This window comes from Solanum pennellii, chromosome 8, assembly GCF_001406875.1.
Source record: "Solanum pennellii chromosome 8, SPENNV200".
Classification (NCBI taxonomy): domain Eukaryota; kingdom Viridiplantae; phylum Streptophyta; class Magnoliopsida; order Solanales; family Solanaceae; genus Solanum; species Solanum pennellii.
In genome coordinates, this window is record NC_028644.1 from 2,747,593 (window position 1) to 2,766,368 (window position 18,776).

The following is an 18,776-nucleotide window of genomic DNA, read 5'->3' on the forward strand; positions in this document are numbered from 1 at the left end:
ATGATGAGATGTATAAGAATGCGTACAATCTAAATAAGTAACGATGTATCTAGAGGTTGTTTCATTATCAGGAGTTCAGGACTAGTTCATATTATGCATTGTGATGAGATATATATGATTCTTTCATCCTTCATTTAAATTCCCGAATTCAAGTCTTGAAATGAATACTAATCTCGATAAAAATTTTGGAATTGTATTTGTTTTATGTTCCTTATTTATATTAGCTAAGATCGATCCATTCATATAGAAAATGAGATTATAATCCTATTTATAGTTCTACAGATATAATCACGACATAATTCTATGATAAATTAAATAACTTCGTTATAAATCTCATCGATCTGAATTTAGATTAGTCGAATCAGTAAGCTACGAATATCGAATAGAAGATGCCTCGATAACTGTGTAAATGTGGGACCATGTAACAGGCCTTTAATGTTAATCTGAAAGTACATTTAATAAGATAGTATTGGCATTTTAAAATTGTCAATTCCTAAGCCCCCTTATGATATATCCTTCCCATTATCAAACTCCATATTTCATCACAATGCCCAACATAAAAAGATATAATTGGTGATGGGGACTTTTCATATTTTTATTTATAAATAAGCGTTATGGCGGAGTTATATCAGATATGTAAATATTTATTCTTTAATTAAAGATTTCGTTTTTTATTTCTTTTAGATATGTAATTGTTTTTGTTAAGAAGAATTTTATCTTTTAATATGAAACTTTTTAATGCGAATCAAAACTTAGTTAAATTCTAATAACGATATCAGATATCGAACGAAAAACCTAAAAATTAAAAAATGCCAAAATTAAAGGCATGGGAAGTTTGGGACCATGTAGATATCCATTATTAGGACCATTACTTCCTATTATCAATGAAAGGATTTTGTAAGCTCTATTAGTAGATAATAAATTTTTTATTTGTACTTTGAATTTAAGAAATTGAAACTCGATTTTGAATCTCACTCTTGATTTTTAGAATTTGTAAAAAAAATATTTGAGCGTTTAGACATTTTTTAGAATAATTTGTGGCCTTGAATTAACGAATTATCGTTGATTTCTTCATAAAATTTTAGTATATATTTTATCAACCTTTGATTTAATTTCTCATTTTGATATGACTAAATTTTATTGACGTTCTAATTTTAATTGATATACTGATTCATTTGACACGTGACATCAAATTAAACCTAAAAATTACTTGTGGACCTTTTTAACCCTCGAAAATGGTGTCACTTCCATTGTATTTTTCATTTTCTGTTCGATATCAGTATTGGAATCAACATATATTTAGATTTATATCAAATAGAGCTTTACGTAAGAAAATATTTTTATCAAGAATTTTTGTTATACTGAAAACTAAAATTTAAATTTGAGATTTCTAATTAAAGAAAGAACAACTACATAACTACGTTACATTTGTTAATGATGTGTCAGTTTGATCTCAATATTGGCTATGTAAAATTCATCTTTTTATCCGTTTATAGAAAATCGCTAAAATAATTTCTTATGTTTGATATAAGTTCAAAATAATCGTCTAAAGTATGCTCTCAACAATTTTAGTTTTTAATAATTTTACAAAAGTGAAAATTCTATGAAATAAAATGAGTTTGTTAGATTTAACAGAAACATTAAAAAAGAAAATAATTTCGCAAAAACTCATAATTATAGGTATTATATAATTTATAGTTTAAGTTAGTATTTTTTTGGGTCTTAATCTAGAGTAGGGTGCAACATTTTTATTTCTAATTTTTTTTTCTATATTTGGTCTATGATTTAGTTTACAATCTATAGGACTTAATTAGTTTTTTTCTTGATGTTTATGGTTTAAAAACTTTTTGTCCTTTGAAGTAGTTACAATGGAAACTTATTGATTAAAATTGTTAAATATTTGATAGAGATTGGAAATGTACAAAAGATATACTCCCTTCGTCTTATTTTGTGTGAGATGTTTAAGATTTCGAAATTAAATAAATCTATTTATTCTATAACTTTTAAATTGTTAATTATTATTTTGTACGTGCCAACAATAATTATTCACTATTCACTTGATATATCCCTTAACTTTCCGTTTAAAAAAGAACGACCTAGTTTTTTTTTAGTCTGTTTAAAAAAGAATGATCACTTTTCTTTTATTACAACACTTTAACTTCAACTTCCACGTGACATGTTTAATGCCACAAAATTAAAAGACATCTTGGTACATTAAAAATAACTTTAGAACCACAAGATTAAATAAAATTCTTTTTTTAAACTCCGTTTCATGTCAAACTAGACCATTATTTTCTAAACGGAGGGAGTAGGAACAATGGCCGACCCAACATTTCGTTCAGGATGTTCGAAAAATAAAAATATAAACGTGTAAATAAGTCTTTCGAAATGGGCCCTTTGAATTTTTTTGGGTTTAAAACCACGCTTTTGGCACGTTTTTAATATATAAAATGCTTGAAAAACATAACTGATTTTATTAAATAAAAATAAACTGAAACTATAAAGGAAAATAAATAAATGTTGTTGTAAGGATTCAAACTTGGGGCATGCAGCTTAATATTTAAGGGTCTTACCATTGAGCCACATATTTTTATTTGTTATTAAGGGGGTTCAAAATATATAAATCTACAGAAATATAGAAAATTCCTTATATATATCTGGTATTTTTTTGCCGAGGGTGTTCGGGTGATCACCCTGGACTCCACATGGGTCCGTCCCTGAGTAGGAATAATATTACTTATATTTTATCCTTAGACTTTATTAAATTCAATGCTTTGAGAAATATGTTACATGATAAATAATATTTAATAATAAGGATAAAATAGACACAATTTTCTAATTAGAATAAATATTGTTGGACAATAGTATAATGAACAATTATTATTAAACGAAAAAAATATGACTTCTATTACTTTACATAGTTTACACATTTATAAGTTTCATTTTAAAATAAATCAAGCATTCATATAGATAAATCTCCGGTCATATTTCAATGGTGTTTTGAAAAATAAAAAATATCACGTAAATTGAGATATAATTATTAATTTCTTTTTGTTAAAAAGAAAAAAAATTGAATCACATGATTCCCTTACCCTTCCATTAAATTCTTGTATTGGACACAAATCTATATATACACACAACAATAATGTACACATCAATGCCAAAAAAAGAAAAAAGAGTTTCATAAATACATTCTTGATTTTCTCTTTTGAAACTTTGTAATGTTGGTGAAATCTCAAGATTTAAGCTTTCTAAAGAAAAGGGTATGTTTTATTTTTCTCTTTTTTTCTTATTGATGCTTTAAAGTTTGTTTCTTTTTTGTGTTTCATAACTTGTGATGTTCAAAACAAAAATTATTACTTTTTTGTTCTAATATTTGTTTCAAAGATGAATACTCAACTTGGTTTGCTTCAAAATGCAAGAATTTTGAAGCACAAGCTCAAGAAATTAGAATTTTGTGAGTTCTGAATTTGTTTGTCTGATTTTGTGTTTAACAAAGTAATAGAAATGTATCAAAATGTGTTTTAATCTTGTGGTTTAGACATGTGAAAAACTAAAAATTATAGTGTTGTCCTGAATTTGCTTTTTTTGAGTTTCTTGTGTTGTAATGCCAAATGAAGATTTAGTTTATTATGCTAAAAAAATGCAAGTGTTTTCAAGTGGAAGATCAAGAAATTGGATGTTTGTTTTAGTTAAATTCCCTTTTCATTTGTTTCAAGAAAAGCTCATATATCATTTTTTTTCTTCATCAAGTTTGTTGCTTCTCTTAATATTCAGGTACTAGCTCAAAAACCCAGTTTCTTTTTTTTTTTTTTTTTTGAGTTTCATGAATTGTGATATATAAAAAAAAGATCTTTATTATTCATCCTTCTTAAAGTTTGGTGCTTTTCTTAGCTCCTGTTTGTTGAAACTTGAAGATTTGAGTTTGAGTTGTGTTTGGACATATGTTTTACTTGAAAAATATGCTTTTGAGTTTGTGTTTGAAGGTAAATTTTACTTGAATTTTTTAAAAGATTGTCCCAAAACTAGTCTTAGCCAAATTTTGTAATTAAAATATTCAAATATCATATTTTCGGAATCTGATCAAGTTTCATGGTCAAAGAAGATAATTTTTTTAAAACTACTCGGATAAATCTATGGTCAAACGCTAGCTTATATTCAGGCTTAGCTAAGAATTCCAGAATTTGTTTTTTTTTGTTTCATGATTTGTGATGCCAAAAGAAAGAGAGTAATTGTTTATGCTAAATTTTAGCTCAAGAAAAACTCACTTCATTCCCCACAAATACATGAATTTTCAAGCTCAAGAACTTAGATGTCTCATTTTCCCTCAAGTTTACTTTTTTTTTTTTGGTTATTTGTATTTATGTATTTACTTTTGACTAATAATATCCAAGATCTTCTGTTTTTGACCAAAAGTTGAAATCTTGAAATGTAATTATTGTATCATTTTGTTTCACCACTTTGAATTGATCCTAAAGTTGGAGTCTTTTTGTTTGCATCAAAGTGTTATGGCCTTTCTTTTTGTAATTTAGTTACATGGATAATGACCACTTTTTCCCTTTTCCACTTTTTTGTCAAGATCAATGAACTTTATGTATTTTAGTGGCTTATGGTTAGATTTTTAGTTGAATATGACAACTCCATGTGTCTTTAGCTATTTTTAAGGAACTTTAACTTCAAGCATGCTTTATGAATTTTTTCTATTTTTTTTCTTTAGTTTTATATTATTAAGTTTGTAGATCTCCACACTTGGCTGACTAGCACATGGTATTCAAAGATAGTTGACCTTTTTTATTTTATTAATCTCAATTTAGTTTCACACTGCATCTTTTGAGTTTTATAATTAATTATTCATGTATCTTTAGTTTTTTAGATGAAAAGTGTCATTAAAAAAGAAGGTGAGAGTATGCAAATAGAATGATTCTGTGGATTGTTTGATGAGTACTTAGATCTTTTCTAGTTGCTGGTTTTGTTAAGTGAGTTTTTGAGTAAAGGGACCATACTTTTTTTTTTGGTAGGCCTTATTGATAGATACTAGCAAATCAACTGTTTAAATATACTTGAGTTTATTTTTCTGTGGCTGAGGTCTTTCGGAAAAAAAGTCTTTTTCTCCGTAAGGTAGGAATAAGGTTTGCGTACACTCTACTCTATCCTCCCCAAACCACCTGTTATGGGATCACATTGGATATGTCGTTATTGTTAATATTCCTGTGGTAGCATGCAGGTTTGGAAATGTTCTTTTCAGATGAGAGTATGCATGATTATTTTTCACCATGTTGGGAATTCAAACATCTTCTATTTTAGAGAGTTTTGCACAAATAGCCGGTTATATTTACTGTTTATTCTTTTTAGCCGGTATACATAAATTAAATATCGTTGCACACATATTATACATTAGTCGGCTATTTCTAGTTTAAGTGGTCGTATGAGCGACTGTTTAGGTTAATTCTTCTTTATTTTTAAATTGGATTACTCGTTGGAAGTATCTTTGACTTAGATTTGTTAATGATTTCCACAATGATCAGATTATTTGAAGTTATTCGAAGACTGTTAAGTACTAACTAAGCTTTGCATTTTGCAGATCTGTCTTTGAGTTAGAGAAGTGCAAATTCTTCTGCTTTTGGTAAGTTTTCAACATTATGTTTTTACCATTTTGTGATTTTATTACAGGATGTGGAAATGCGGATGTTGAAAATGTGGTTGTTTTCCCGGACTAGGTTATATTTGAAGCTTCTTTTTGAATTTTCTTTCTCTTTTTTATGGTCTTATTTAGTTTATGACGGTGACATGAGTTGAGCTTAAATGGAATAATATGGATTCATATAGCCGATCTCAACTTGTATGGGACTGGGGTGTAGCTGTTATTGTTCTTGTCTCTTTTTTGTGTTATGGTTCAATGGTGCTTGTTTATTGCGTCTAAAGATGTTATAGGTTATTCTTGTTTAGTGGTGCTTCCTTTGCATTCGAAATCCATCTTTATTCGAGGATCATTTTCCAGCATAATTTAATTGTTTTTCCGTCTTGTGTGAACATATCTCGTAAAGTTGATCATCTTGTGATATTGTTGACTGATAAGGTTCTTGTAATCAGTACCAGATCGTTTAGATTTTTCTTGAAATTGAAGAACATATTTTTGTCCGATTATGCCTATGAAAATTCATAGTTAAATTCCTCCTGACATCGATAGTACTTAACAATTACCTCGATAAGAAATATGAAAAGTACATTGTTTTCCGATTTTTAGAATCAATTTGCTCTCCTATCACATCATAAGTTACTTCACTCCGAAACTTGTTTATGGTTATTGGCTGATTAAGTACGATCAGTTCCATCGCGTTTGTTGCTTAATGAGTCAAATGAGCTATTTTTTTTCTTTTTGGATTGTATGAATTGGATATTGTAGGCCTCCTTTGTTTCCATTAAGAATAAGACGTCTGAATTTGAATAAACATCTTAATATTAAGATGTGCATTAAGTCTAGATGCCTAAGATGTTGTCTTTAGATTTGATCACTGAATGATCACCCTGTCTGATTCATTTTAATGTGGCACATTTTTCGCCGAATGATTCTCTTCCAATTTAAATGTTTTATCTGTCTCACCCTCCGGAGATACAGAGTAATTTTTTTTTGCTCAATATCTCTCAGGTACTGCTGCCCGTCTTTAGTTTCTGTTGGTTTGACACATTCTTAACGATAATCTCCGAAGATGATCTTAAACAATCTGAAGCTAGGTGTTGAAGTTGTTGGTGCACATAACCTTTTGCCGAAAGATGGTCAAGGTTCTTCGAGTTCTTTTGTGGAACTTTACTTCGATGGTCAGAGGTTCCGCACTACCATCAAGGAAAAAGATCTGAGTCCTGTGTGGAATGAAACATTCTACTTCAACATCTCTGACCCTTCCAACCTCCATATGCTCACTCTTGATGCCTACGTCTATAACAATATTCGAGCTTCTCAGTCCAGGTCCTTTCTTGGAAAGATTACTATCAATGGGACTTCCTTTGTACCTTATTCGGATGCTGTTGTCTTGCATTATCCTCTTGAGAAGCGCAGTATCTTCTCACGTGTGAGGGGAGAGCTTGGTCTTAAAGTGTATGTTATTGACGATCCATCCATAAAGTCCTCTACGCCTATTTCCACAGTCAATGATACTCAGGTTCACATCCATTCAGCTCAAACTCCAGCTCCGAAAATTCCTAGATCTGAAGTGAGACACACCTTCCATCATCTTCCTAATCCAAATCACCCACAGCAGCAACAACAACAGCAGCAACAACAAGCTCCTGCTGTTCCTGTGCCTCATCAAGGAGCAAGATACATACCTGAGGAAATGAAGGTTCCAGAACCACAGCCTCCACCACAGCTCGTTCGGATGCATTCTGCCACAATGGCACAACCCGTTGATTATGCACTTAAGGAAACAAGCCCATTCCTTGGAGGGGGTCGAGTTGTGGGTGGTCGTGTTATTCGTACAGACAGGATGTCTGGTTGTACTTATGATCTTGTTGAGAAGATGCACTTCCTTTTTGTTAGAGTTGTTAAGGCTCGTGAGCTCCCTGCGATGGATATTACTGGGAGCGTGGATCCTTATGTTGAAGTCAGGATTGGGAATTACAAAGGAATTACAAAGCACATTGAGAAAAATCAAAATCCTATGTGGAATGTAGTATTTGCCTTTTCTCGGGAGAGGATGCAGGCATCCGTGCTTGAAGTTGTTGTTAAAGACAAGGATCTTGTCAAAGATGATTTCGTAGGCCTGTGCAGATTTGACCTCAATGAAGTCCCCATGCGTGTGCCACCAGATAGTCCTCTAGCTCCAGAGTGGTACCGGCTTGCAGATAAGAAAGGAGAGAAGATAAAGGGGGAGCTCATGCTTGCTGTCTGGATAGGTACACAAGCAGACGAAGCGTATCCTGATGCATGGCATTCTGATGCAGCTCTATCCGTTGACACAGTTGCATCCACTCTTATACGTTCAAAAGTCTATCATGCACCCCGGTTGTGGTATGTCCGTGTTAATGTTGTCGAGGCACAAGACTTGGTGCCAACGGACAAAACTCGTTTCCCTGACACTTATGTGAAAGCTCAAATAGGAAACCAAGTTTTGAAAACTAAGCCAGTTCAGGCTCGAACATTCAATCCTCTTTGGAATGAAGATCTCTTGTTTGTTGCTGCAGAGCCATTTGAAGACAACCTTGTCCTCACAGTAGAGGATCGTGTGGCTCCAGGGAAAGACGAGATCATTGGTAGGGTCATCATCCCTTTAAGCATGGTTGAGAAGCGTGCTGACGATAGAATGATCCATTCTCGTTGGTTTAATCTGGAAAAGCCTGTGGTGGTGGATATTGATCAACTTAAGAAGGAGAAATTCTCGAGCAGACTTCATCTTCGAGTCTGTCTTGATGGAGGCTATCATGTCCTTGACGAATCCACTCATTACAGTAGTGATCTTCGCCCAACTGCAAAGCAACTATGGAGGCCACCAATTGGGGTTCTTGAACTCGGAGTCTTAAATGCTGTGGGACTTCATCCTATGAAAACACGAGATGGAAAGGGGACATCAGATACATACTGTGTAGCAAAGTATGGTCATAAATGGATTCGAACTCGAACAATTGTTGATAACCTCTGCCCAAAGTACAATGAGCAGTACACTTGGGAGGTTTTTGATCCAGCTACAGTTCTCACAGTTGGTGTGTTCGACAACACCCAACTCGGAGAAAAAGGTTCAAATGGTACCAAAGACCTGAAGGTCGGAAAGGTAAGAATTCGTATCTCAACACTTGAAACAGGCAGAGTTTACACACATTCATATCCGTTGCTGGTCCTTCATCCTACTGGTGTTAAGAAGATGGGAGAGCTGCATTTGGCAATACGTTTTACGTGCACATCATTTGCTAACATGCTGTACAAATACTCGTGTCCTCTTTTGCCAAAAATGCATTATGTAAGGCCTTTCACTGTGATGCAACTTGACATGCTAAGACACCAAGCAGTCAACATAGTGGCAATGCGGCTGGGACGAGCAGAACCCCCTTTGAGGAAGGAGGTGGTTGAGTACATGTCTGATGTAGACTCACACCTATGGAGCATGAGGCGTAGCAAGGCGAATTTTTTCCGCCTGATGTCAATTTTCACGGGATTATTCGCAGCAGGCAAATGGTTCGGAGATATCTGCATGTGGAAGAACCCGATCACAACAGTCCTTGTGCACGTTCTCTTCCTTATGCTCGTCTCATTTCCTGAGCTTATTTTACCAACTGTTTTCCTTTACATGTTTCTAATAGGAGTGTGGAATTACCGTTACCGGCCTAGGTACCCTCCTCACATGAACACAAAGTTATCACAAGCTGAGTCAGTGCATCCCGATGAGCTAGACGAAGAGTTTGACACATTCCCAACTAGTCGCAGCCCTGAACTTGTGAGAATGAGGTATGATCGTCTAAGGAGCGTGGCAGGACGGATTCAAACAGTTGTTGGTGACGTTGCAACACAAGGCGAGCGCCTCCAGTCACTGCTGAGCTGGCGTGATCCCCGTGCCACAGCCCTTTTTGTCACATTTTGCCTTGTTGCTGCTCTGGCCATGTATGTGACACCATTTCAGGTAATTGCTGCCCTGACAGGCATTTACATGATGAGACATCCAAGATTTCGCCATAGGCTACCTTCTGTGCCTGTCAACTTCTTCCGCCGACTGCCTGCTAGGACAGATAGTATGTTGTAAATTGTTGAGGTCCTAGTGAGGATTCATATCGCCAATCTCTATTTGTTGGGAACTGAGGCGTAGTTGTTTTTGTTGTACTTGAGCATTGGATGGCCTGCTACATCTATATGTATAATAAAATCCATTCCTACAATCTTTTTCCTTATTATGATTTATATATGTATCATTATATTAAATGTGATTTTTTGTTTTTCTTAAGATTTTGGATACATGAATCTCAATCTGGTTATCATTACAAAAAGAATAAGATAAAATTTCTATGAAATTGATGTTAATATGTCATTAAATAGCATCGAATCCTTCACGAGCTATGCATTTTTTAGAAGATCCAATGCGGATATAACTACAATTTTAAAAGATGTGAGCAGCATATATATAACTACAATTTTAATAGATATGAGCAGCATATTTCACTGCTGTCCCACTTATAAGGTCTTAATTCACATTTAGTGTGAAATGATTAAAAAAAAACCGCTACTTTTGAAGGATCCAACACGCACCTAGAAGCATTTTTAAAGTGTTCGGATGACATAGACGAGCAAATACAAGTAAATATAACATCTTTCCTGGCAAGAATCTTGAGGCAAAATTTGAGCAAACAGAATTGAGAGATTATATCAAAGAAAATCTCAAAACTTCAAGTTTTTCTTGCTTTGCCAATTAGTACACCAGAAAGATGTAGTGACAAAAAATGAGGCAAAAAGCTCATTCATCAATTTTTGTAAAATAACATATGGTCCATCATAAAAAACAGAAATATTACAATCTAACTTCCACCAACACCATCTTCTACACCATTTTGCTACTTTAAAGAACCTAAAAAAGAGGATACTTTTGTTACATTGTGTGTTAGCACAAAACCATCATTCTACGAGATGGGCAGAGCTAGTTAAATGGCTCGAGTTGATCTCTCCTGCCGCGTTTCATTTACAACAACAGCACATATATACAACCTCTGTCTTCATGTGTCCATTGAAGCAAATCATAATAATCATCCACGTGTCAGGTCAATCTCGGGCTGGGAATTTCTTAGTTCAGGCCTTGAAATCGGAGGCCAAACGCCAGTTGCTGGATTTGAAGTTGGATCTTGACTCAGAGTAGCCTTAATCGGTATAGATGACTTTTCTGCAGATTCTTCCTCACTGCCTTTGGTACTAGTTTCTGGTTTGCTCTTTACCTTGGGACCATATACAAAGCTGCACACGACCACCTGCAAACAAAATTAAATTATTTGCTCGTCATGTAGATACTCCCTCCGTTTTAATTTCTTTGTTTGGTTTTTACTTGTCAAGGAGTGCAAGTAATGATTCTTGTGGTCATAAACTAAAGATATGTAAACATACCAAAATGCTCTTTAATCTTGTGACCTTGCAATGCCATGTGGGAAGTTTGAATTCAGGGGTAGTCAAAAAAGGAAATTAAGACAAAATTGAAATGGAAGGAGTACTTCTGATCTCCACCTCAAAGGTAGAAGGTAAGAGACTCGTCGATATTAAATATGACAGGAGCAAGTTCATTATAACAACAGCAACTTCACTACCTGTACAGGGCTGGTTGCAATGAGCCTACCACCAACAGCACCCCCGAGTACATGCCCATCAGGGCTGCTAACTGATATACTTATACCACCGGTGCGATCACGTGGACCTCCACTTTCAGCAACCAAGTACGATCCAGACAAGCAAAGTATCTCAAAACGACCCTGCACAACATGATGAAACATTTGAATCTCAGTTTAGTCAAACCACAAGTTTCACTCTATAGGGGGGCAAAAGACTCTCAACGAAATGATAAACGGCCAGAGCACTGACAAAAGGTAACAAGAACAATTCTAGAGTTAAGAAGAAAATAGTAGCTAAATACATTTTTCAGCTGACATCAACATTCGCCTACATGATCAATGTTAAGACAACAAGAATCATTTCTGAATATACAAGGGAAAGCATGTACACATTTACATGTAGATACCAGTTCTAGCATGGAAATAAAGGAAAAATTGTGGGACTACAAATTGAACTTTGAAAATAACTTCTTCAATTCTTGTTAGTTTTGTTTTATATGATCAAACACGATATTCTTGTTGAGTTTGACTGCATGCTCAACATCAACCTTAAGAATTGTAGGATGAATAGACTATTAGGCATTCAAAATCCAATTCCATATGGTTAATAGGCTTAGCACAACTTATAATGTGTGAGTTAAACGTGCGTTACGAATTAAAATTCTGCCACAAAAAAAATCAAGTATTTAAGTGGAGAAGGGTAGAAGAGCATCTCCAATATCCACCGAATTTTCTAGAGTGCACCAACCAAGGATTTCTCGGTTGTCAAAATTTTAAAAGTAAATTCAATTTGAAGCATTAAAGAACTAGGGGTGGTTTATCAAGAGAAATACACCTTGCCCATAGGTTTTTAATCATTTTAAGAAGAATATAACACATCAGCTGATTTTATCTGAACAACGAAACAAGTATAATGCAAAATCACTAATTTAAAGTAGTAAATTGTGAAAAATTGAAAAGTGAATGCTTTAAGTTAACGACTTTGTAAGTTAATGGAAGCATTATAACATATGTGATCCGAAGAAGCAATTGTGTTTGAAAGCATGATCTTAGGAGGTCTGTCATGTTTCTGTTTGGCTAAAACACATAATATTAGTTGGATACAGCTTTGACATGAACTTTAAAGTCATGCTCTTACTATGGTATGTGTTGAGGAAATTAGTAAAATATTATCGACCCAGAATTTTGGGTTAAGATTCACCATAACTAATGGGACATTAACAATCGCGGGCACTTAAATCTATACAAGATGTTTGAAGACATCAGAAAAAAAAGACCAAATCAGAACAGCACCTCACTAGTCACTACAATGCAATTCTAGCTTATCACGCAAAACAAACTATGAGAGGCAAACAAGGTTGTTCTATTCTTCTCAGCCATTATGCTCTTCCCTCATTAATCCCTGCAGCAGGATCAGACCTATGCTATCCTTGGTGATGATGTAGTTGCATATAGTAGTGTTGTGAAGGAGTACCAAGGAGGAGAAACGCTCTAAATAAATGTCAAGATTTCAACTTTGAAATCCTCTAACCTCTAACCCTGGAGGTCGGGTTGATATAACACCTATATCAGCCTTCAAGACTCTTCTTCGGTGCAGAACAGCATTTGTTCTTGCTTCCATTCCTAACACTATTCCACCAATCATGCTCAGGAAAAGAGAGAGTTCAAGAAACTCTGATTTAGGGCCAAATCTTATCATACACTGATCAAAATATTAGGGTAAGAATTCCAGTGTTACATAACTATGCAAAAGTTCACTTGACATCAAAACTATATAGAATGTACATGGTGGACTCTGAACAACTAAAATATTTCAAATTCACCTTTATAAAATCCAATAACATACTCAAAAAATAAAAGAGCATGTTCATTAAACGATTGACATCAAATCAAACAGTAAAGATCAAGTAGCAACTGAATCATGAAATCATATTGCACTGCTTGTGCTTAACAAGCTCGAAGAATTATTACTGTTGTGCAGACGATAAAATGAGTCGCAGGAAACACTTGACATTTCAGAAGAACAAAGTTGTAGAACTCTAACCTCATAGGTGACAGTCGAACCAGAGCTTGTAGGAGGCCGTAATGTTACTGCAGAAAGTGACCCACTAGCTGATAAGACACATAGAGCCCTAGGCCTCTGTTCTGCAAACGCCAGTAATTTTGCAGCAACATCCTACAGACATTAAGGTACTATGTCATGCATATTGCATATAGGGAACACGGAACACCAGTAAGTGCATTAAGCATAATACAAAATAAAATAGGATGTAGGAAGCATGTTTTCAAAATCAGTAAAACAAACTGAAGAAGTTTTGGCTAATATAAAACTTTGGTGGCGCGGGTATGCTTATCAACTGCTATCATATAATCCCATTTCTGCTTAAGAACTCTCTCCTCTGAGAAACTTCTAAGGAAGAGTCTTTCGAACAATATCAAGTGAGAATGGAGGAGCCATAATCTTATAAGAAATCATACAAAGCACTTCAATTTTTCTTGTGATGCTGACCACATGGTAATAAACAACAACAACATACCCAGTGTAATCCCACAAGTGGGGCCTGAGAGGGTAGGATGTATGCTGACCTTACCCCTACCGTCGTGGGGTAGAGAGGCTATTCCAATAGACCCTCGGCTTAACAGAAAAAAAAAAAATTGAAGCATGGTAGCAAGAACGTATGACAGCAAAACAGAAAGATACAAATCAAATCTAGCATCAGATAGTAATACGTAAATTCTCATTCACCCATGTGCCTGATTTGGTAATATATGATAGCATGATTTCAAATGTACACATCAACAAAGTAAAACAGATAACACTACTTAACCAGATGGCTGCAAAACCATCTTTGAAGCACGTGCAAGAACACATCACACAAGCAAAACTGTTATGATCGGATCATCAAAAGAACTGTATCTTTTTTAAGAATCTGACATGGGTGTAGCAGCATTTTTGGAGAGTCCAAGCAAATTACAAGCAAGACGAGGGAGGACGTTACCTCTCCTACACTGATGTGTAAAACATGAGGGGTAAAAGCCAATCCTGCTGAAGTATTCATCCATTCACCTGCAGTGAGCAATTCAATCTTCAGAACTAAACTCAATTATTGGTCCATCTTCTGAATTACTACAATTGGAAAACTTAACCATCCAAGTCGAAAATTATCAATTTAGTGAGAACCATTACCACCAACATACCAACATAAAAGATAATCATAACAAAAAGACAAATTAACCTTTACAAAAGAAGGGGGTCGACTGTGAAAGTCAAATAGCATTAAGACCTTACAAGTGGCAGAAAGCATCATTCAAGTGTCACCATCCCAAGAAATACAACAAAAGAAATTTGTACTGCAAGGATGTTACATGTTACTATAGAGGTAAAGCAGAGTTTGGATTTTCCTTATAAGATTATATTCCCTTTTTTAATTGTAAACAAAATTCAGGCTGCGACAGTGGTGAATCCGGGATTTTCAGATCATGGGTGCTCACTATTTAATAAAATGTATAATTATTTTAATTAACGTGAAAATAAAAAGAATCTTATTTGTAAAAATAAGATTTCTAGTCTCAAATGACTGAGCAAACTACGATTAATATTAATAATACTTTTTAGGGAAAAAAAAGGTCTTCTAGTCGGTACGGCTCTCAATGACTTTTCATACTATGAAGATATTAAATAATTGTATTATATCATGCATGCTTGCAATTACAAGTATTTACACTCTTAAAAGTTTTATAAAGCTTAAGCTTTAGTTGTAATAAATGAGATATTGGAGACTTAAAAATGGAAAAAATAAACTAAACAAAAGGTTAAGATTGAGATGTTACCAAAAGAAGGGCCAAGATTGATAAGAAAGAAAAAAACAAGAGAAAAATGTTCAGTACTATATGAAGTAGTAGTAACAAGCCTTCCCTTAAGGAAAAAAGCTCAACCGAGATTTGAATTTCTCACATTTTAGGCGCCGAAAATTCAACTTCAAAACCAATGCGCCTATCACGCTTTATTGTTTATGGGTAACCAATCTTTCCATATATTAGTTTTTAAATATATTTTCTGTTTAGCTTTACAAGTTAGGTGTCCAGATTAACGGGTGCTCGAGACTCGGAACCTACAACGTAGGTTCAGCCCTCGGCTGCAAGCCTTGATTCTCACTAGAAGAGGCACCACCAACAATAACATAGTCGGTGTAATCCCACAAAGTGTGGTCTTGGGAGGATAGGTGCACAAAGACCTTACACCTACCTAGGTAATTATGAAGAACACAAACATATAATATGAAAGTATATCACCGGTTTCATAAGCAAAAGTTCTATATCTTATGATGCAGTATAGACAAATAAGTATATCATAGAGTCCAAAATCCTAATTACTCAGAAATACTGAGGAGGTAGTGAGATTGTCATCAATGAACCAAGACAACTTTCACATAATAATGCACAACAACCCAGAAAATTATCACCTAGATAACATGAGACAGAACATCTCATCAGCTATGTTGCTCAGACTCTCTACAAATGCTGTCACGCCCGTGTTGGATCCTCCAAAAATGCATTTTTTTCGAGTATCAGACACACCAACAACAACTATGCCTCAGTACCAAACAAGGTGGAGTCGGCTATGTGAATCCCCACTACTTCATTTAAGCTCATTTGATATGATTTACACCACATTAAAAAAAATGTCATAATCAACCAAGTTCAACTGAGAAACATACCAAGTGGAGCTAATTTTTGCTTCCATCCACTTCCAGGAGGTCGGCCCTTGGCCCGCTTAGGCCCAGGAGTGATTGAACCAGTTGAAGGAGTAGAGGACAAAGGTGACAGTCCTAATGACATTTTGGACCCATCAGGACCATATTTCCTTGGCCTACCTCTCTTCTTTTTCACTGGATCACTACCAGGTGAAACACTAGATACCACACTCATATTAATACCATGAGAAAAATGAGGCGATGGGTTCTCAACAACTTGGTATGTAGAACTCAAAGTACCTCCTCCCCCTACATTGGACTGAACTGAAATGTTGGGGTTTGAGAGGGACTTATAACTAGGTGGGGTAGTTACCCTTGTAGGTGCCCCAGACCCACCACCAACACCAGAACCAGACCCACTAATCCCTCTGTTGAGATAATATGCAGCACCCCCAGATAGCACCATCCCTTCTCTTCCATCCATGCATTTACTCACTAAAAAACTTTCAAAACTGATTCTTGATGCTTCTATACACAAAAAGATTGAAACTTTAACATAAATTTAGTAAAAGACTTAAGTGGGGTTCTCAAGAACTGAAGAAAAAAGCTAATAATCAGAATGCTGGTGAAAAAAGAGACACACCCAAGTAAGAAAAGCCAGTGAAAAATGCTAAAAATTGAATCTTGAACTAAAAGATCACATATTTTTATAGTTTTAAGACAAACCCAAGTTGTAGTTTTAAGTAAAAAAAAAGTTAGTATACAAATCTTAGCACAACAAAGATGAAAAAAAAAAGAAAAGAAGAAAATGAAACCCTAGATTTGAAGTGAGAAAAGGAGAAGGAAGAGAGTTTTTTGGGAAAAGAGAAGAAAGGGAGGGGAGGGTAAAGACAGAAGTGCAATGAAATAGAGAAAATTTAAGCCCTTTTGAATTAAAGTAAATGAGTAGACACAGACAAGTTTCTTTTGAGACTAAAGAATAATTATAAACTAATGAAGGGAGAGAGGGTTCAATAGAAGTCAAGTCATAATAGCAATACATCGTTACGTATTATTTCATAATATATTATAGAGATAATACATAAGTATCCTTCAATCTATGCTCGAAATTTTAGAGACACACTTATACTGTATTAAGGTCCTATTACCTTTGAACTTATTTTATTAATAATTTTTTACCCCTTTTCGGCCTACGTGGCATTATCTTGTGGATCCAACACTGGTTGACTTTTTTTTTTCAAGATAGTGTCACGTAGGCTAAAAAGGGGTAGAAAATTATTTATCTAATTAGTTCAGGGGTAATAAGACCTTAGTATAGTATAAGTGTGTTACTGGGATTTCGGGTATAGGTTGAGGGAGTAATTGTGCATTTTCCCTATATTATATTATATTTTATAATATTATTATTATTTATGATAATATAATGTTACACGTTAATATTTAAATGATAAAACTATAAGAAAATAAGGTATAAGATAGAACTATTATGAAAAAGTGAGTTAAATGTGATTATTGAATCAATAAATAGAGTATAAGATAACGACACAATCACACCAAATTAATCGTTATATAAAATAGAATTATTCATTATTAAACTAACAATAGAATATAAAAGGTGATTCAAATTTAATTGAGCTCCAATTCAGATATCAAACTTCGAGTTTAAAAAGAAATACATCCAAACAAGATGTTAGATTGTTTTTTTGACTTGAGGGGTCTTTGGTGGACAGTTGGCTAAGTTGGGTGCACCTAAGTAACAACATGTCTTTGTCATTATTGACACTATATTGGTATGCAAATTTTTGGGCAAAATCAAAGGAGAGAGAAGGGAAAACAAACACATTTTTTTTTTCTTTTATAGATTTAAGGTCTATTTTGTATTTTGATGAATTTATTGAGAGTTTGGGACCTTAGTTAAATTGCTTTTGGAAGTTTGAATAACAAATTTTTGACCAAAAAAAGGGGGATAATAGAGTGATAGGAGAAAGAGTTAAAGAGTTCTTTAAAAATAGCAAAGATTTAAATTAAGCCAAAAAAATTATTGGTATTAGTTGTTTACACCAAACATTAAGATACATGATATAATATGATTTTTTAGAATTAGTTTAGTACGAGAGATAAGAGATAATCAATTTTAGAATGAGTTTATTTTAAATTTAATCTGAATAAAATTACAATATAATTATTCAAGGAATATATTGTTATTTTATTTCACATTAAGGGTGGAATAACAAATCTTGTAACAACTTGTTTCAAAATCAAATAAGCCTTGACTATTTTAACATAGTTAATAATAGGAATGCCAATGATACAGTTTAATCGGTTATTTTATTAAATTAATATATTGGAGCATCAATTTTTTTATTATTTTATTTTGTATAATCAAAATTAGTTTTACATTGTCCCATCACTTTAATAGTAGTTTGGTTTTGATTAATTTACGATATTTTTTTAATTAAAATGTCATCTAAGAGTCACATAAAAAGTTAAGACATGATACAATGCCTACTTTTGTGGGTGAGTAGGTATTTGAAGTTTCGAGATTTTGATTCGTCACCACGTGCTCTAATCCTTACTTTTGTGGGTGAGGAGGTATTTGAAGTTTCGAGATTTTGATTCGTAACCACGTGCTCTAATCCTTTATGCTATGGCCTATGATAACTATAAGAATAGTTACATCACCCTTTTTTTATATATATATTCTATTCATATAAAAAAATTACAATATACTTATTTTTGTGTAAATATTTTATTATTGATAGATATATATGGAGTGTATACTTTAGGGGTGTGCAT

The 18,776-nt window shown here is 33.9% G+C and overlaps 2 protein-coding genes across 2 annotated transcripts; one reads left to right on the forward strand and one right to left on the reverse strand.

Moving 5' to 3' along the window:
• Positions 1–3,119: 3,119 nt before the first annotated feature.
• Positions 3,120–9,906, forward strand: LOC107028967 (FT-interacting protein 7). The gene is made up of 3 exons (XM_015230224.2): positions 3,120–3,263; positions 5,582–5,623; positions 6,647–9,906. Exon 3 carries the CDS (start codon positions 6,708–6,710, stop codon positions 9,723–9,725), a length of 3,018 nt encoding a protein of 1,005 aa, XP_015085710.1. The 5' UTR covers positions 3,120–3,263; positions 5,582–5,623; positions 6,647–6,707; the 3' UTR covers positions 9,726–9,906.
• A 431-nt stretch (positions 9,907–10,337) lies between these two features.
• Positions 10,338–16,932, reverse strand: LOC107026767 (AT-hook motif nuclear-localized protein 5-like). The gene is made up of 5 exons (XM_015227848.2): positions 16,005–16,932; positions 14,286–14,353; positions 13,331–13,462; positions 11,266–11,427; positions 10,338–10,935 (listed from the first exon to the last, which is right to left on the reverse strand). The coding sequence occupies exons 1-5, from the start codon at positions 16,462–16,464 to the stop codon at positions 10,717–10,719; spliced, it is 1,041 nt and encodes a 346-aa protein (XP_015083334.1). The 5' UTR covers positions 16,465–16,932; the 3' UTR covers positions 10,338–10,716.
• Between the last annotated feature and the right edge of the window lie 1,844 nt (positions 16,933–18,776).

Excerpts from the sequence above, each read along its gene's own strand:
- LOC107028967 (XM_015230224.2), top strand. The coding sequence starts at position 6,708 with ATGATCTTAAACAATCTGAAGCTAGGTGTTGAAGTTGTTGGTGCACAT.
- LOC107026767 (XM_015227848.2), bottom strand. The coding sequence starts at position 16,464 with ATGGATGGAAGAGAAGGGATGGTGCTATCTGGGGGTGCTGCATATTAT. Across the intron at positions 14,354-16,004 it reads GCAAAAATTAGCTCCACTTG|GTGAATGGATGAATACTTCA; the intron begins GTATGTTTCTCA and ends TGCTCACTGCAG. Across the intron at positions 10,936-11,265 it reads TTGCAACCAGCCCTGTACAG|GTGGTCGTGTGCAGCTTTGT; the intron begins GTAGTGAAGTTG and ends TTTTGTTTGCAG.